Source organism: Talpa occidentalis, unplaced genomic scaffold, assembly GCF_014898055.3.
Source record: "Talpa occidentalis isolate TD23 unplaced genomic scaffold, MPIMG_talOcc4v2.1, whole genome shotgun sequence".
Lineage (NCBI taxonomy): Eukaryota > Metazoa > Chordata > Mammalia > Eulipotyphla > Talpidae > Talpa > Talpa occidentalis.
In genome coordinates, this window is record NW_026555331.1 from 28,879,915 (window position 1) to 28,898,350 (window position 18,436).

At 37.1% G+C, this 18,436-nt stretch overlaps 1 protein-coding gene across 4 annotated transcripts in view; it reads right to left on the reverse strand.

The window, feature by feature from the left end:
• Nucleotides 1-358: 358 nt before the first annotated feature.
• ATP6V1C1 (ATPase H+ transporting V1 subunit C1) overlaps nt 359-18,436 on the reverse strand; it is a 136,834-nt gene continuing 118,756 nt past the window's right edge. For all 4 annotated transcript variants that reach the window (XM_054692048.1, XM_037503008.1, XM_054692047.1 and 1 more), the window contains 10 exons: nt 18,042-18,127; nt 15,972-16,066; nt 14,232-14,323; nt 13,510-13,608; nt 11,017-11,085; nt 6,404-6,496; nt 6,229-6,322; nt 4,127-4,224; nt 2,358-2,484; nt 359-1,277 (listed from right to left, as the gene is read on the reverse strand). In XM_054692048.1, the coding sequence (XP_054548023.1) occupies nt 1,182-1,277; nt 2,358-2,484; nt 4,127-4,224; nt 6,229-6,322; nt 6,404-6,496; nt 11,017-11,085; nt 13,510-13,608; nt 14,232-14,323; nt 15,972-16,066; nt 18,042-18,127 (949 nt within the window). In that variant the 3' untranslated portion in view covers nt 359-1,181. The remainder of the gene's footprint in view (nt 1,278-2,357; nt 2,485-4,126; nt 4,225-6,228; nt 6,323-6,403; nt 6,497-11,016; nt 11,086-13,509; nt 13,609-14,231; nt 14,324-15,971; nt 16,067-18,041; nt 18,128-18,436) is intronic.

Below are 18,436 nucleotides of genomic sequence, written 5' to 3' on the forward strand. Positions count from 1 at the left end.
AGTCACCGCTCACATTTTACCTTATAGACGTGTGTATTTGATTGTAGTTTACAATTACTTTTTAAGTACAAAGGACTTTGGAGACTAATCTCCTAGAGGGAATAAAATAGTTCGTAATGCCCTTAAAATAAAATGTAAACTTCCTTCTCCCATTTACAAGACTGTGAGTGCACAGAGGGTAGCACCACCACAAACCCTCTTTTAAAAACTCTCCGTGATGCTGAATTAAGTCATTAACTCAGCGATTTTTTAAAGGCCAGCAATGCCTCTGTAAATGTCAAAAGAAAGGCTTTTATAATCATAGATCATGAAAAGGGAGCATGTGTCAAAGACATAGACAAAACAAATGACTAAGCTGCATCATTCTACTTTCTTCACTGGCCCTGCTTCTTATTTAAATTGGCCCTGCTTCCTATTGAAAAAAAACTCAGTCTATAGTGCCCAAATGAAAATACCATTATATGTTCAAAAATAATCTTCAAATTTGTCTCTGACCCAAATTTGGCACATTTAAATCATATGCAAGTCAGACATAAATGGTCACACCTCCATATGTAACAAAACCCTGAGGGTATCATAGCAAGCTGGCTCTGACGGCATTTATTAAACTCTCATACTGAACTGGAATCTTCTGAAGTTACACACACCACAATACACCTTTGCACAGGCAATTTTATTCTCTCCTGTGGGGTGTCAACAGTGCTCAGAGATTGTAATTTGAAACATTCAGAAATCACATACTTGAATATCATCACATTTCTTTACATCACAATTCAATAACTATGAACAATTATGTCTACACTAAATACAGTGAACAAAATGGCATAAATGTCTACACCATTCCTGTAAACAGGCTTCTGTGCACAACAGTAACGAATGGAATTAATGCATACCATGATATTGATGAGGAAAGGCCTTCTCTTTAAATAAACTATTCTGTTTATAAATAAACTCTGATTTTTTTTTTAGTACACATTTACAGACCTGATCAATAAAAAGAAACAAGACACATATTTTCTTTTAAAAAGAAAATGTTGAGAAGTAGATTACTATTGGAGGACTCACCAGGATGGGGGTAAGAAGCAAGCAAAGAGAAACAGAGTTAAAAGCACTGTCATATTGCAGCCTATTTCTGTTAGCACACACCATCACAAGGACAGGATTGTCGGGAGAGTGCATTTTTACTTGAATTCCAGCAAGTTGCAATCAATCTTGTAGTACACATAGGGATAGTATTCCTGTTGACTCAGGTTTAAGCCTGGGATATCCATTGGAGCCTATGGAAAAAACGGATAATTGTTCAAGTATGTATTTAGAGAAATAAGAAAACAGTCTTACCATTTACCGTCTTATTGAACACCCACCCTAGGCTAAATTCATGCATTTATGCTAATTTAACCCCAGTTAGATATTGTCATCTCCATTTTGTCATGAGGAAACAAGACAAGCTCAGGCTGACTTGCTCCAGGAACACAGACAGCGAGTAGCAGAGGGACACTCAAGCTTTCTCTGACCCCAAGGCCTGTGTGTGTGTACACATCCCTTATGTGTATTGTGGAAAACTGTTTTCACCATCTGAGAGTTAGGGTTGAGTTTATGGAATACAAGTCTTATAAAATGTTTTATAAAAATAAACCATGTGTGGTTTTTAAAACAGCCTTTATTAAATATGCATGGTATAAGACCTTCTGCTTTGAAATTATGTTTCAAATAGTTAGACCTAATATTTTATCAATAATTCCGTAAAAATGAAAATGTACAGTCACTTCTTGCGACTGTTTCTATCAAGAAAAAAATTATTATTTGTGGGTTCTAATAATGTATGTGAGACACCACCATCCCAACCTAAAGGAAAAATCAGTGATATTTGAAAGAAAAAATATGAAAACCCATGAAAGTTTTAAAAAACAGCCACAAATGAAAAAAAATCCACTTTGTTCATATCTTTTGTTTAAAAGATAAAAACACATACTGTCTTAGAAAAGTGAAAATTCCTTTTAAAATCACCTATCGACTCTACGGCTTCTACCAAATAAAGTCAAAATAACCATTTTCTTTCTCTCCGCAATTTATAATTTTTGAAAAAAAGTAGTGTAAGTGGTTATTTCTGTATTTCTTACAGGTATAAACGTCTGATTTATGACTAGGTTTTAGAAATACCAGGAAGCAAAGCACAGCTCCAACTAGCATAAGACAGGATACATAAGGCAAATTACCTGCTGTATTTATCTAACAAATCGAGGACCTCAAAATATATCAAGGTATTTACCACCCCTTTTCTATCTATCCTACCCCAGCACTTTTTTTCTGAAATTATTCCAGTTCCTGTAGTACCAGGCTATGAACAAAGCACTCACATCAATAATGGCTGCAGCACTGCTGTCTAGATGTTTATACAATTCATGTAATACTTCTCTTAGTTTCTTCATTGTTTTCTTATTAGGCTGAAGAAGCATTGCCTGGAAATTTACTGGCAAGCCATACCTTAAGAAGAAGCAGAAATATAATAGTATATAACACAAGCAAACACACAGATTTTCTAAAGCTCAGGTAACAGGGAGAAGGAATCTCATTTTAATGAACACATTTGTAAGTTTAATAAACCTAGAAATCCAAACTTTCTCTAGTCTTGCCCACTAGAAAGCCTTCTTTAAAAGGAGGGCAAATTGTCTCGAGAGTAATTAATTACTCTTCAACTTTTAAGATGATCTACAAATAATACCCTTATGAAATAGTGATAAATATGTAAACCTGCAGATACCTTCGACATAATAACCAACATGAGTTTTTTTTTATTTGTACCAAGGTAACGCTGGTATGCAACACTACATGACTCAGACTGACACCTGTTCAGATGTATGTTGTCACACCACACCCACCTCCAAAGTACCCATAGTCTTCCACACTTTGCTCCCTTCCCATCTGGCACCTCAATTCTACAGTAAGATTTCTACGGTTTGGGCCTCCCTGGTGGCACAGCAGTTGAGCGCTGGGTTGCGAAGCTGCCCGCAGCCTCTGCAGCACCGGTTCGATCCCCGGCTGCTCCCCGGCCACTGGAGGAGGGTTCTGCATGGTGTGCAGACCTCTCCTGCCGCCTGCTGCTCCCCTCAGCAGTGTACTTCTGTCCTTCTGCCTGCTCTGCTCCCCGCTCTGGCTCTGATGAATTCTCTCACCCTCCCGCGCTTCTGACTGTACCCAGTGCTTGTATAAATAAATAAATAAATCTTTAAAAAAAAAAAAAAAAAGATTTCGAGGGTTTGTTTTTTATTTAAAAGATTTTATTTATTTTTGTGCAGAAGAATTGGGGTATAGGCCAGAGGTGGGGGGGGGGGCGCGCTGAGAGGATTCGCCAGAGACAGAGTGGGGAGCAGAACAGGCAGATCTATTGAAATACACTGCTAACAGGAGCAGAGGCAGGACAGGAGAGGTCTGCTGCACCATATGGGTCAGCTTCCTGGCAGGGCCAGTGATAGCACCGAGACTTAACCCCTATGCCACCAGGGAGGCACTTTAGGGTTTGTTTTGATTTGGTTCTCTGTTTCTTTGTTTTGTCCACATAGGAGTGAAATCATCCAGTATTGGTCTTTCTCCTGACTTATTTCACTTAGCATAATTCCCTCTAGTCCCACCCATGTAAATAACATGAAATTACCCACATCTATTTTGAAAATTCAAAGAAATTTAGAAATAGTGAGCATGGCTGAAGATAAGTACTTTTAACTATTTCTCATGTGAATAACATGTAGAGAGGATCTCAAACTAATAATGTTTTAGGCTAATAGGAAATGACGTCTGCAAAAAAGTCATTAGTATACTATGTATCAAATTATATGTAAAATACTTGAAAGATCTATTAAACAAGCATTAACTAATATTTTATAATCTTTTTTTAAATTAATTAACCACATAAGAAACTACAGTACCATAGATCTCTTTTTTCCTAACCTGGTGTTAGGGCAAGACTATCATGCATGTAATAAGCATATGAAATTGACAATCTGTCTCTCATGACCAACCTTTTAGTTTCTCCAAATCAGTTTCCTATTACTGAACTGTACTTTATGATAAAGAGATCCAATATAAAGGGACCTCTTTAGTTCCAAGTTTCTCCATTAACTTTCTTTACCTTAAAACAGACTCCACAAAAACCCTTAATGCTTTCACGTGAATCCATGCAATAAACGCCTCACTGAAATTTACTTTCAGCCACCGCACAAGTGGTCCCTATAAAAAGGAGAAAAAAAATCCACCATAAATTTGGTCTGGAAAATGGCAATTAGAAATGAGATGAAGAAAATAATTTTAAGGAGTGACTATCTAGTAAGATGCTGTATCACATTATAATTCACTTTAAAATGTTTCATCATTCTCATTATCCTTGATAATGACCTGAAATTAGACTGAAAGCTTAACTACTACTCTGCAATCTCAGTAGACACTAAAATTCCTTGAACCTACTCACTACACAGAAAAAGTAGTTTAAACTGGCACAGAATATAGGGGTACCCTAAATTTGAAAACCAAAATATAAAAATCTGAATTTACTATGTAATATTCTGAAACATTTCATACATTTAAAGTAGAATTCAACTTAACACTTGTCAGAAACAATGAAAATTATGTAGGTAAGTCTTTTAATACCCCAGGGTCTCTTAGTTTTTCTCGTCTATAAAATTTGAAAGTTGATCTAGACTTCTAAAACTCTTCATTGTGAATTAATGATTCCATTATACAATGTAAGTATTAGAACTTAAAATATTAGTATGATTTCTAGTAGTAAATAAAAATACCTCTTCAAAAGGGTATCCTAAATCCCCCCCTTCCATTCTTAAAATTGACATAATAATCAATTCAGCTAACAGTTATTTAGAATACATCAGTAGGCTCAACTGCATGTACCAATTAACATAAGCAATAAAGATAATCGCAAAAAGTGAAAATCTTATGTTAAAGTATCTGTTCTTTAAATGTCTTCTGACCCCACCCTAGTCTCCTTTGGCCAGAAGTACAATGTTCGCACCTTCCTTCTCCAGAGTTTCTGGGATTGTGCTTCTGTGTGTTGGGATCTCTTTCAGAGGCCTCTCCCATGCAAAGACTGGGGAGATGTGAAATGCAGGAACAGAGAAGGGCTTGTAAAGAGGTAAGAGGTCTTTGTGGCCTCCAGTGACCCTTAAATCCATGGTCCCAGTTTTCCCACTTGGATGCTCCATATTTAGAAACCTTGAGTAAGGGGAGCTTTTGTCATGCAGCTGCACAGAGAAGGGAAAGGCAGGCAAGGAGCCAAGACCCCACCTCCTTACAGGGACCAGGGATGTGGTGCGGCACTTGTTTGAGGGTGTGGAAAATTAGTGGTGTCTGGTGCAAAAATAAAAAAGTGTAATGGGTTTAAATAAGCATTTTGGAATTGCTATGCTCCAAGCAAGCCTGAAACCAGATCTGGAAGTGCCTCTCTCTTTTCCTTTGAAGAGAAAGAACCTCTAGTATATGATGGTGCAGGTGATTGGGTAAAACTCACACTATCTGTAGCATAAGGCTCTAGTGTATATTTACTCATGAAACACCTACTAGAAACCAGACACTAGAAGATTCTGTAAATAAAAACTATACAAAAGTAATTAAATAAATAAACAAAAGGGGTTTTGGTTCATTTTATTGGACATTACTTGGTTAGGGTCAGTTTTCTCCCAACTAATATGGAATTAGCCTTTACTTTCTTTTGTATGAGAAGAGAAATATTTTGTCATTCATCATGTATCCCCTTCCATACAAGCTTTTACCCTTCACAATTATCCTGCACTTGAAGACAACAAGAAAGTTCACTTTCACAATTCCATCCCTGTTCCCCATTTTGCATAGAACATACTCTCCACATCTTAAATACAAACTTTTTTACAACACTGCAGCATTAAAAAATCCTGCCTCAAGAAAATGAAAATTCTTACAGAAAAAAGATATTGCTTAACTAAAACAACTCCTCTCTCTCTCAGGGGAAGTAACCCAAACACTAAATTTAAAATCAATTTCTGATATGGATTTAGAAGGAATAAGTAATTTTAAAGTATGTATTTGAAGAAACTAGTCATAGATCTTAGCTTAAGAGAAAATTCATTTTAATAGGAAAAAAATGTCTCAAAAGCAAAATTAGGGAAACTTTTTTTTTTAAATTGAAGAAAAGCAATACCACTTCTCTTCTACTTAACATTTATAATATTAAATATTAACACATACAAATTGCTTCTTCTTGTCAGTAGAAAGCCTGTTCATTTCCTCTTTATCTGCTTTCATTTCCTCTTCATTATACTGGAAATCACGAACGATGAATCTAAATTTCAAGGAAAAAAAAATTATCCATACCATGTATGGGTGATCTAACAAACACAAAATTAAAAAGTAATAATCTTACTTGTTTTCTCTGGCTTTGTGTCTGAAGTCATCAACTGCCTTCCTAAACAAGGTGACATTACAAAGGTAACTGTCTTGGTCCTCTGAGAGAACACTATGGAAAAAAAGACAAAGCCATTTACAGCTTTATATTTATTACTTCCATTCACGTTTAAGGGCAGAATTTAGAAACAGGAAGGAGGAGAAGGCCCAAGAGGAGATGGCAGCCCTTCCCACACCACCGCAATGCTACTCGTATGTGTCGCCTCTAATGCTGATGACTCTGAATGTTTATGAAGTTTTTATTTACAATCCCTCCATAGTTCATAAATACATTTACTTCTCCTTAACCAACGAAATTAAACATTAACTCAACTAAAGCATCCAAACTCTGAAAGTCAGGCTTTTATATCGGTCAATGCCAGGCTGGCCAAGGCAAAACTGCCCAGTAGCTGGTCTGTCTCCAGAATCTCCTTGCTTCCTTGGTCAGCACCCTCTTTGCTGGATACCAATTCTCTTTTACTCTCTCCAGTCTAGCTGGGCCTCACAGAGCCCTGGCCCACCCTCTCTGCCTTGCCAGTACCACTGAACTCAGATCTTTCCTATTCTCCCATAAATTTTGGAAAACGCAACTGTCTAACTTCTGAAAAAACACTCTATGAATCTCAGGGCTCCAGCTTAGGCTTCAGAAGATTCTAGTGAGGTCAGAACTTCTATCTAGTCACAATTTTCATGAACCTCACTGGAAAGACCTTTCCAGACACACTATCAGGAAATTTGAACTGCTGTGTAAATTTGTGGGGAAAACTTCAGTTTGGGAAGACAAACTGTATAGCTCACATACAGCGTAATCCTAGTTTGGCTCTCAAAATGACCTGCAGCTACTTACACAGAGAGTTTCATATGCAGAGTCTCTTACATGAAGTCACACAGTGAATTGTTCAATAGTACTGATCACTTCATCACTGACATGGGGAGAAACTCAGCCACTACAGAATGCTTACTCCTCCTTTCAAAATTATTACCCTTAGTTCTTACTCCCAGTGCCTATTAAATCCAAAGCAAGGCCAAAGCCAAGTGGCTAGAACTTGATAAAAGACCTTAAATGATCTTTTGGTTTGCCAGTTTGACTCAGTTAACAAGCAAACTGGTTAAGATCAAAACAAATGCAATTTAACTTGACAATTTAACTAAGCCATTGGCAATATTCCACCATCATCATATCAATCTTTTAAACTTACATCACCCTCCACTTTTTGAAGCCCCTTTGAAAAGCATCTGATGCTTGACAGGGTCCTTTTTCAAAAGGCAGGTAAGATGTCTATTGTCAAGGACCTATCTGTCAGGCAGAGGCTTGGGCCTTAGCTAATCTGCTTGGCTTGCTCAAATCCTAAGGCCAAAGAAGCCAAGAGAAAATTCAGTTGTTTTTATGACTAAATCCTACTGTGCTACTTAATTAAGGAAAAATAAAGAAATAGAAGCCATTTGCTTTTCCTCCCTCTCCCCAGAAAAGGTGTTTCTTAAAACTGTATTAAACAGTGAACCACAAGTCTCAGTAAAATGGAGTTGAGTCATTTGGCAAGCACTAAACCTCTACAAGTATGCCCAGCTCTTGCTGGGAATAAAATTAGTTTTATTAAAAAACTAATAAGCCATGGCTCCCTAACCTCAAGGCACAGGTCTAATAAAGGAACCAGACATAAATAGGTAACTACAATTCAGAGCTATAGGTGCTATAACAGAAGGTGTGAGTGATACACTGGGGCGAAAAACTGGAGCAATAACTTTCTCTGAAAGGACTCAAAAAAGTTTCACAAAGAAGCGATGCCAAGAAGTAGAAGTGTGAAAGTCAAGCAAAGGAGAGAACATTCTAAGCAGAAATCCATGCACACATGCATTAGGTGCAGAATAACATGATGCCTACAGGGAAGTGCCTGAAATAAGGGGGTGTGTGTGTGTTTGTGTGTGTGTAAGGAAGAGCAGGGTTTTAAATAGGTATTGCAGACCACCCAAGATGAAAAGCACAGCAGTGTGGAAGACTTATGAGAAGGAGAAAATATTAGAGATGAGACCAGCTAAGGATAATTGCAATGGTCCAAGCAAGAGACAGTGGCCGTTCTAAACTGAAGCAGCACCAGTGGGTGTGAGGAGGGGAGGAAAGTTTAAAGTAGGCTGATGATATAAAATTGTTGATATCTGAGTTTTTTTAACCTACAAAATGGCAATTTCACATGGCTCCACCAAGTACTGTGAAGCAAAAATGACACAAAAAAATTAAATGAGGGGAGAGAGGTAAGAGCCCATCTGCCATGACCCAAAACCAGAGCAAAGCAGCAAATGTAGACAAACAAAAGAGAGGTGATAATTCTGAGAGCATAAGAGAAAAAGCATCTCTTTCCAACACTTTTTCAACAAAAAAGAGCAGAACAGCCGCTGACCCTCCACTTCTTTGGCTATAACTTTGACATGCACTCATAGAATATCCATCCCTGTACTTAATGACACAAAAATGGCAATATTCCACCTTAGCCAATGTATTAAAACTTGTGTAGGATATCTTACAAATATCTAAGTTATGTTTATTTTTTTAAACGGAACTGTCTCTTTCCACTTGAAAAGGTTTGAAATGGTATTTTCCATCTATTTTTTTACTTCAACATTGCACTTTCATCTTCATTGCTTGAAGAGTAATCATTCAAGTATGCCAGGAAGCAAGAATGAGAGGATTACTATGTAATAAAGCACCCAAACAACAACTAGTACATAGTAGTAACTTAAAAATGGTAATGTGAAGAGCAAAAAAAATCCAGCATCAGGTTATAAGGATTTTTCTGAATAGTGGGCCAAAAAAAAAACCTAACCCACCCAAGTCTGTGTGCCACGCGGAGCTACTGTTCTCAGTGATTACATGTGAACAGGTAGGTTTTCAAGTTAGTGATTCCAAATGTCTTCTGAATTGAGGAGCTGGTACAACAGATATTTTCTCTCAGTGAGTAAGGGTGGGGACCTCTCAGTGGGAAGACAGGTTCTGACATTTTTTCCCTTTAAATTACTGAAGTATATTTCAAAATATAAAAGTCTCTAAAGTAGTATTTTTAAAGTTCTTTTTACAGAATAAATCTGAGACTAGCAATCTTTAGCTAGCATATACACCACTCCCCTGAAACGTGGGCCTGTCATAGGTACAACTTTCAAGAACACTCTGTGTGCAGTGGGTCCATGGTCTCCTCCGCACCCTGCCTCGCAGACACAAAGTCAATCTTCCCGGCTTTAATGTCCTACAGAGCACACAGGTATAAGATAGAAGTAACTTCAATGCAAAACTAATCTCAGTTTCCAACTCAGCATGTGAAGGGCTGGAGTGAATAGAAGTTATTCTTCTAAATGGGAACAATTCATAATAAGCACAAGTTTGTGGTTTAGTTCTCTAAAACTCAACACCTGTAAAACTACAATAATAACCATATTACCATATGTTTCATATAACTTATCAAGCTTTAAAACAACCTCACAAGATGTGCAGGGAAAGTACTACACTCATTTTACAGACAAAGAAAATGAGGCCCAGAGAAGTTAAAAGACTTACCCCAGATCACACAGCAAGGTGGTAGCAGAACCAGCAATAGAACTCAGATCCCTGGGTCGAGGACTCTTTCCATTATACTAAGCTACCTCCCATATGACACAATGAAACTGGAAAAGAAAATATTGCATGGGCCTGACCTTTCTAACACCACTTCTCTACTTTCTCATCCACCTTTCCTTCACTGTACTGCCACCTCTTAAGGCACATATACAGTATCTTTTGGTGGTGCATATACACTGCATTTAATACTTTCTCAAAGAACATCTTGCGTGGAATGGCAGACTAGAGGGGGAAAAGACATGGCATAGCATCAGAGTATAGCACCTGGTATTAAAAGACACAAGTTCTAGTCCTAACTTTGCCACTGGACACACAGACAGCCATACGCCTTAGCAACTATTCAATTCTTTTGCATTTTGACTTTCTCATCTAGGAGAGTAAGAATGCTAATTGCCACACTACTGTACAGAATTTATGTAAATATCAGACAATAGATGTTAACCTATAAATTTAAAAATTCTTAATAAAAGGCTGGGTTTTCTTAAAAGCAAGTACAGATCAGTTAGACTCTGTGCTCCCTGGAAAGTGATGGTGAATATTTGGAGCTCCATATGGTACCCCAGCAGCCATTTTTGGTGCACTTTCTTTGCAAGATAAATGAAGAATTACAGACATATACTACATATGCAATAAATATTAAATAGTTTTCTGAAGGTAGCACAGTGTAGCAGAAAAAGTACCATACCAGAGACCTGGGTTCTAGTGTTAGCCCTGCCGCTAACGTGATGTGTGACTCTGGGCAAACTACCTCAGCTCTGTGGCCTCGAACTTCTGTATCTATAAACATGAGTAGGTCAATCAGACTGTGCGATGCCCCTTCCAGTTCTAAAGTTATGATAACTAGGAGTTAAGATAACTCACTAATTTATAAAGTGAAGAAGATGGTTCTAAAATCACAAAGGAAAGATAGCAAAGGTATTTCCCAACCCACCATCCAAACTAGAAAAGGAATTCTAGGAAAGACAAGTTTTACAAAGACAACTACTTACTTGCTAGACCTTGGAACCACCATTTCAGCGAGTGTTTCATACTGCTTAATCCAATCGTTGTGGTTTAACCTGCAGAAAAGGTACAATAAGCACCAGAAAAGAAAAACAAGTCCTACTTCCTGCCATATCCAGAAAGAGAGAAAACTAAGGGACAAATAGGAAACTGGGCTACAGCACACCTCAAATCTATTTAACAGAAAAAAATTTGAGTTTCTTACTGAACATGAATTTTAAAAATCTTTTTATTTTTTTTTTTTATAGAGGCATGTTTTATTTATTTATTTTGTTTGTTTGTTTGTTTTGTTTATACATGCACTGGGTACAGTCAGAAGCGCGGGAGGGTGAGAGAATTCACCAGAGCCAGAGCGGGGAACAGAGCAGGCAGAAGGACCGAAGTACACTGCTGAGGGGAGCAGCGGGCGGCAGGAGAGGTCTGCGCACCATGTGGGATCCTCCGCCGGTGGCCGGGAAGCAGCCGGGGATCGAACCAGCGCCGCAGAGGCCGCGGGCAGCTTCGCAACCCAGCGCTCAACTGCTGCGCCACCGGGGAGGCCCTGAACATGAATTTTAAATATACTGAGTGAAGTGGGAAATACAACTCACCACTCTCATATCCAGTAACTACTGCAAAAGAGCTGAGAAAAGAAGGTGAGCATAGATTCTAAATTATTTTCAAACTTTAGGGTTGATTTACATCACTTCATTTTTAAAAAAAAGAAAAATGTCAAGCTGAAATCATCATTTCTATGCCCTGGACATTACAAAGGGCTGGATGAAACTTTATTTACTGATAGCACAAAGTATTAGGCAATGCTGAATGAAGTGTCAGGAAGCTGCACTGCCATTGAACACAATGCAGTAACATTTTCTAAAGACCTGGCTTTTGGGGATGTGGGGAGAGAAAATACAATTGTTCTTTAAAATGAAGAATTACAGTATCTGTGGGCTGAGGTAGAGAATAATTCATTATATAAGTTACCCTAGGACTCTGAATATTTCTGGTTTTAAATACTAATTTAAAATAAAAGTTCAATGAGACAAATCCTTTATCATGGCAAAGATTATTTTCTAACATATCATAGAAACACAGAAATTGATTATAATCAGCATTCTAGTATAGCAAAAATGGGTGACAACTGAAACACAAAATAGAACCGTAGAGGCCAAACTCCTAGTTTTAAGTCCTTCTTCATGTGTGCAAAGAAAACTGAAAAGCCTGTTCTCTTCAGGAAAGGGGAAAAGCAAAAGTCAGATAATGTTGTGGCCACTATAGATTCCATGGAGGTGCATTCCACTACTCTCCAGGAGACATCAGTTTCCAATATTCCCAGTTTCCTAACCAAACAAAAATGAAGAGCATAGAGATGATGCTCTGAAGAGTTTCCAAATTCCCTACCAAATAGCCCAATAGTGACACTTCAGGCAAATCAAAAGTGAAAGCATTAACAGTCTCTCAGTCAGAGTCAGTCTTTCTCTCGCTTTCTCTCTCTCTCTCACACACACACACACAAAGTTCTAGCATTCCTACAAGTGTACAGAGCTTTGATTTTACCAAAATTAACCATGATCAAATGTTAAGTAATACGAGCCTAATCTAAAGGAGATTCTAAAGGGTTATTTAATCCCGTAAACTATGCTTTTGTAAATAAAGCTTTACTGAAACACAGCCATATTCATTTGTTTATATATTATGCATGGATGCTTTCAGCTCTAAACACAAAGCCAACAAGGTAGAGTTATGTAGCTGTAATCATATGATGTGCAAAGCCTAAAATACTAACTGGCCCTTGACAGAGAAAAATTTGCTGATCCTTTGCTTCTACAGGGTTTAATTTATTCTAGTCAGTCATAAAGATTTTTCAGAAAATCAAAACAAAGAGTTTCCTATTTTGAAAAATCTAAAATATTTATTAAGAATTTAGCATTGGGCCTCCCCGGTGGCACATTGGGTTGAGTGCAGCGCGGTGAAGCAGTCTGCAGCCTTTGCTGCAGCCATTGCAGCACCAGTTTGATTGCCGGCTGACCAACAAGATTCCCACATGGCGTGGCAGACCTCTTCTGTCATGCCCGCTATTCCCCTCAGCAGTTTATTTCAGTCATCTGCCTGTTGTGCTCCCCGCTCTGTCTCTGGTGAATCCTCTCACCCTCCCGCGCCTCTGGCCTGTACCCCAGCTCTTGTATAAAAATAAATAAATCTTTAAAAAATAATAATAAAAAAAAGAATTTAGCATTACTTAATTTTTTAATGAGCTAACGCTACTAAGCTGCTAAACGTGATATGGAATCTGAATGTGCAGTAACATCTCCATTACCAAGTTATGAAAAAAATTCTACTATATGTGTGACATGAGCACATGTTGGTTTACAGAATGAATGACAAGGTGACCTTCCCTTTACACTGGGTTTTACGGAAAACTTAAAATTACAATATTACACACTAACATTTTTCTTCTACTTTAACAAATAAAAACCTTTCATAATAAAAAGACATACTTGGGAACTACAACCAGTAATGTGACGAGATACTCTGAATCAAGAACAAAGTCATCTTTCTTCACAATTTCTGCTAGACTTCTAGTTAGCAAACTTCCCCTGAAGAATAGGAAAGAAACCATTAGGCTGATAATTATGTGCTTTCATAACACAAGTAAAAAAAAAAATAGCAAACCAATTATATTCACACATACAATATATACATTTCTACAGAAGTCAAAATTTAGCCAATATTTTCCAACCCTGCAACCAAAAAATGTCAACATTGATCAAAATTTGCCTCTAGTATCCCTCTTTGTGTTTGCTTTAATTATGGTAACTCAACTCTTGTCTTGATTACATATATATTATCTTAACTAGGAAATTATTACTCATTAGGTAGCAATTAAAGTCAATATCATCATAATTATGGAATTATATCATCTAAGCATAAGACTTAGGCTTTCCCCTCTCTCCCTGGGTATCATTTGACACCAGGCAATTTTGGTTAGTTAACCCAATAATCATCTCCTTCAAACCAGTCTTCATTTGGTCTGCCAGTATTGATCTTTTCATAATGAAAATGACTTGCCCTGTTTGCACCATGGACAGTATCCAACCAACCTTCCCTCTGGATCTGAATGCATATCTTGAATAGTTAATGCTTAAAGCCATCCTCATAATAGTGACACTATAATATCAGCAAAAACAAGTGTGTTCTATTTTCAGAAAAGAGAGCTTACGCATTCTTTCGTTCCAAATTCTGAAGATTCCCTTTCAGGTTATTATATGCAGATGCTCGGGATTTCAGGTCATTGTCAATCTGAGTTACTCCCTTTAAAAAAGAAAAAGAAGAAAAATAGGGAAAATTTTACTCAATCTGCCTCTATTAATAAGTTTAAGTAACTGTACTTAAACATTAATTTAAAAAAAAAAAAACACCACATACAAAATCCCGTTGTAAGAATATTCTATTATTTTTAAAAGCACAACTTAAAAAGGTCATTGAAAAAAACTAATTTGTTCTTAATAACCACGGTAATGGTCACAGGAATCTTTACTGATTATAATGTTTTAGTCCACATGCATTTTAACTAGCTTACTGATTCACACTTCTTAAACCATGTACATGAAATCCCAATCTAAACTAAACCCAATCTAAACTGGATTTAGAGATTAATTACAAGACTTTTAATGGATAAGGCTGAAGGATTAATTTTCAAAAGGAGCTAAGTTATATAGTTTTACTGTTCACAACTCTATTAATACACAAAATATTTTCTCAATGAAATAAAAACTATAATGGAATTTAATTTAGAAATGTTACAAAAGGTGACTTTTCAAAAAGATAAGCAGTAGATTTAACTTCTGAAGAACTAGTCTCAACGTGGCTCTACCACAGTTAGCTGTGCAGCCCTGGGGTAAGTCACTTCACCTCTCTGAGCCTGCATTCTTTGCTTTTACAGTATTAGTAAGAAGACTAGATCCTTGATAAGATCCAAAAAAAACTAAGACTCAGTTATAGTAAGAAGATCGTCTATATTATCAAAATCTGCATTTTCATTAAATTATACTGACTTTAGTTAAATCTTTGATAGTCTACTCATTTACATATATATAGCACACTGTGCAACTAAAGCCACTGGAACTCAAGGGAAGTTGATTCAGTTCATTTAAACCATGCTTTTCACCCTATATCATAAAAATACTGGCAAACAATTAACAGATCCTCATCTGTTTGCCTTATGATGGTTTCTGGTAAGACTTTAACATTTTCTCTCAAGCTCAAGGACCAAAGAGAAAAGGAGCTCTTACTTGGTGAGTTGATGGATGAGTTCCAGGATGTTTACACCCTGAAACTACATAAAATCATGTAGGACATGAACATGCACATTTTTTCTGGGTAGAGGATCCATACTGAACATCATAGGCATCAGAAAACCCACAAAGTTGAATATTTAAGTCATTAATGTATAACAATACAGATTAAAGTGACTATTATCATCCACCTGAAGGGACTCATCTTTACCAGACTCCAATTTTCCTCTGTTACTCTTACAATTTATAATTAATTTTTTTCTTATTTAAACAATATGTTGATGCAACATTTATGTTAAGCATGTAAATAAGAAACTATATAACTCAGATTATCTACACACGAAAGTGTTATGCTTGTTAACATCTCTTCAGCCAGGCTGTAGTATGGGTACCCCCATTTACAAACAGCAGGTCCTTGAAAAATACTGTTTTGACCATTGACAAGAAAGAAACACTCCTGGAAGATGCTGCAGAAGGCTATTCAAGGACCTGGTTTCATTATACGCCATTTGCTTAAAGCTAGCTTCCAAGAACCTACAGATGAACGAACACTCGCAGTTTTCAAGTTGTCTTATTGGAACCTAAAAAGTATTTCATGGCTAAATATTTATGAAACAAAGTCACTATAAATCAACATGTCTTATCTATGTCATTTTTTATCTTACCTTGGCAATTATTTCAGAAATATTTTTCAAGGACTGCTTGATCGGATATTTAGCCATGTCCCACTGGAACCTTGTTATATAAGTAACCAAGTCAACTGAAATAAGGGAACAAATGAATTACTGAAGAGAAGCAACAGACTTTTTTTTAAGAGTTTACTACACAGTAATAGATTTTTAAAAAATATTTCTTTGGGCCTCCCTGGTGGCGCAACGGTTGAGCCCTGGGCTGCGAAGCTGCCTGCAGCCTCTGCAGCACCAGTTCGATCCCCAGCTGCCGGGCGAGGGTCCCACATGGCCGGCAGACCTCTCCTGCCGCCTGCTGCTCCCTTCAGTGGTGTACTTCGGTCCTTCTGCCTGTTCTGCTCCCCGCTCTGACTCTGGTGAATTCTCTCACCCTCCCGCACTTCTGACTGTACCCAGTGCTTGTATAAATAAATAAATAAATCTTTAAAAATAAATAAATAAATAAATTTCTTTATTTATGCATACAAGAGCTGGGGTACAGGCCAGAGATGCAGGGGGTGGGAGGATTCACCAGAGACAGAGTGGGGAACAGAACAGGCAGACTGACTGAAACACGCTGTTGAGGGGAGCAGCGGGTGAGTCAGGAGAGGTCTGCTGCGCCATTGTGGGTTGCTCCTGGACCAGCCAGGGGATCGAATTCGTGCTGCAGAGGCTGCGGATTGCTTTATAGTGCGGTGTTTAACCCCCTGCACCACCAGGGAGGCCCCATAATAATTGATTTTAATGTTGATACTGGCATTAAGAAAATCAGGAAAGGTGTTGTCATTTCTGAAGCGTTTTGATTAAATAAACGTGAAACTATATTAAGTGCCACAAGTTAATTAAAAAAATTAACTTATAATGTAAATTAATCTCTTCTTACTCAAAATTTTACATGTTAAATGCTCCTTTTGACTAGATGACTTAATGAATGGTGTATGTACATAACCATGATAAGCCTCAGATGTAGGAAAAAGAGACAAAAAGGTTAAGGAATGCCTTCAAATTGTCTCAATAAGCAGAACTTGGCAAAAGTATGTTCCTTGCCAACTTACCCAAATAAACTAAAAAATGAACTCATCTATTAAAACCATGTGTTGACTGTTACCAGGCACCTACACTTCAACAATCTTCAAAACAGGACCTTTTCACTTACAAATGGAAAGAATAAAAAAAGTAGAGCCAAAGAAATGTTCAACAAATTCCCTGAAAATTTAGTAAAAAAACTTTACTTCACATGTATACTGGGCTCAAGATCAGGGAAACCAATGCCAATATGGCTGACTGGCATGAGTAATCCAGATCAAAAAATCTTTCTCTTCTTAATGTCTCTTTACATAATACCAATGAGTCAAGAACACAGAAGGTACTTCCAAAAGAAACTTTAAATGCATTACACCTTGACTGCCAAACTTCATTCCTCCTAATGGAGTGCCCTAGTGCAGCAAATTACCTAGAAGAACAGTAAAGGCACCTTACGTTAACACAGCCACCTTCTGTCCTGTCCTTCAACCCAAAATGCAAATTAACAGTAAACAATTAAATCAGGATCATGATTATAATAAAGAACAAGAAAAAACTGTTAATTTTTTATTGACTTAAATATTTATTGAGTATTATTTGCAAGGAGAAGAAATGAAATTAGAGAAAGTCATTATCATTCAAATTTGAGGAGAAGGGACATAACTCCACAATAAAGTTAATAATTTCTACTCTAAGGCTTTAGCAGTTGAAAAGCTAGAAAAAACAACAAGTATTCAACTAGAACAATGTTGAGAAATACAATTTGGAAACACATTTATAAACAGGCGCCAAAAGAAGTAATATTGCTTTTGGAAAGACATGACAACCACATAAAAGCAGTTATATTTTATATGAGATTATCTTATATGAGATTGTGTTTCAGGGGACAAGCTATAAACTGACACTATTACCAAATTCAATAATAATTGCTACTTTCTATATAACATTTAATATCTTTAGCCACAGATTTTTTTCACATTCTTTTTTGTCGCTAAGTCATTCACTTTCTGTAAGTTAGTATCAAATCATGAAATGTCAGCTTACCTCCATTGGCCAACAGATTCTCCTGAACTTTATCTTTACTATCCTCTAGGACATCAGCCATATATTGAGCCACTTTCTTAACCACCCTTGAGAGCGAAAAAAAAAAAACAACAATCATTTTCAGGAATAGACCTAATGTCCATGCTCTAAGATGAAAGAATCTGACTAAATATGTTCCCATTACACATACCTATATAATGTAAAACGAATGGGTCCTACCTTCTATAAACAATATTTTAAGGATAACTGGACCAAGATTTTGTTATATGCAAAATTCTACTGAATAACTGGATAGTTTTCTGTTTTAAAGATTTATTTATTTATGCATACAAGAGCTGGGGTACAGGCCAGAGATGCAGGGGGTGAGAGAATTCACCAGAGACAGAGTGGGGAAC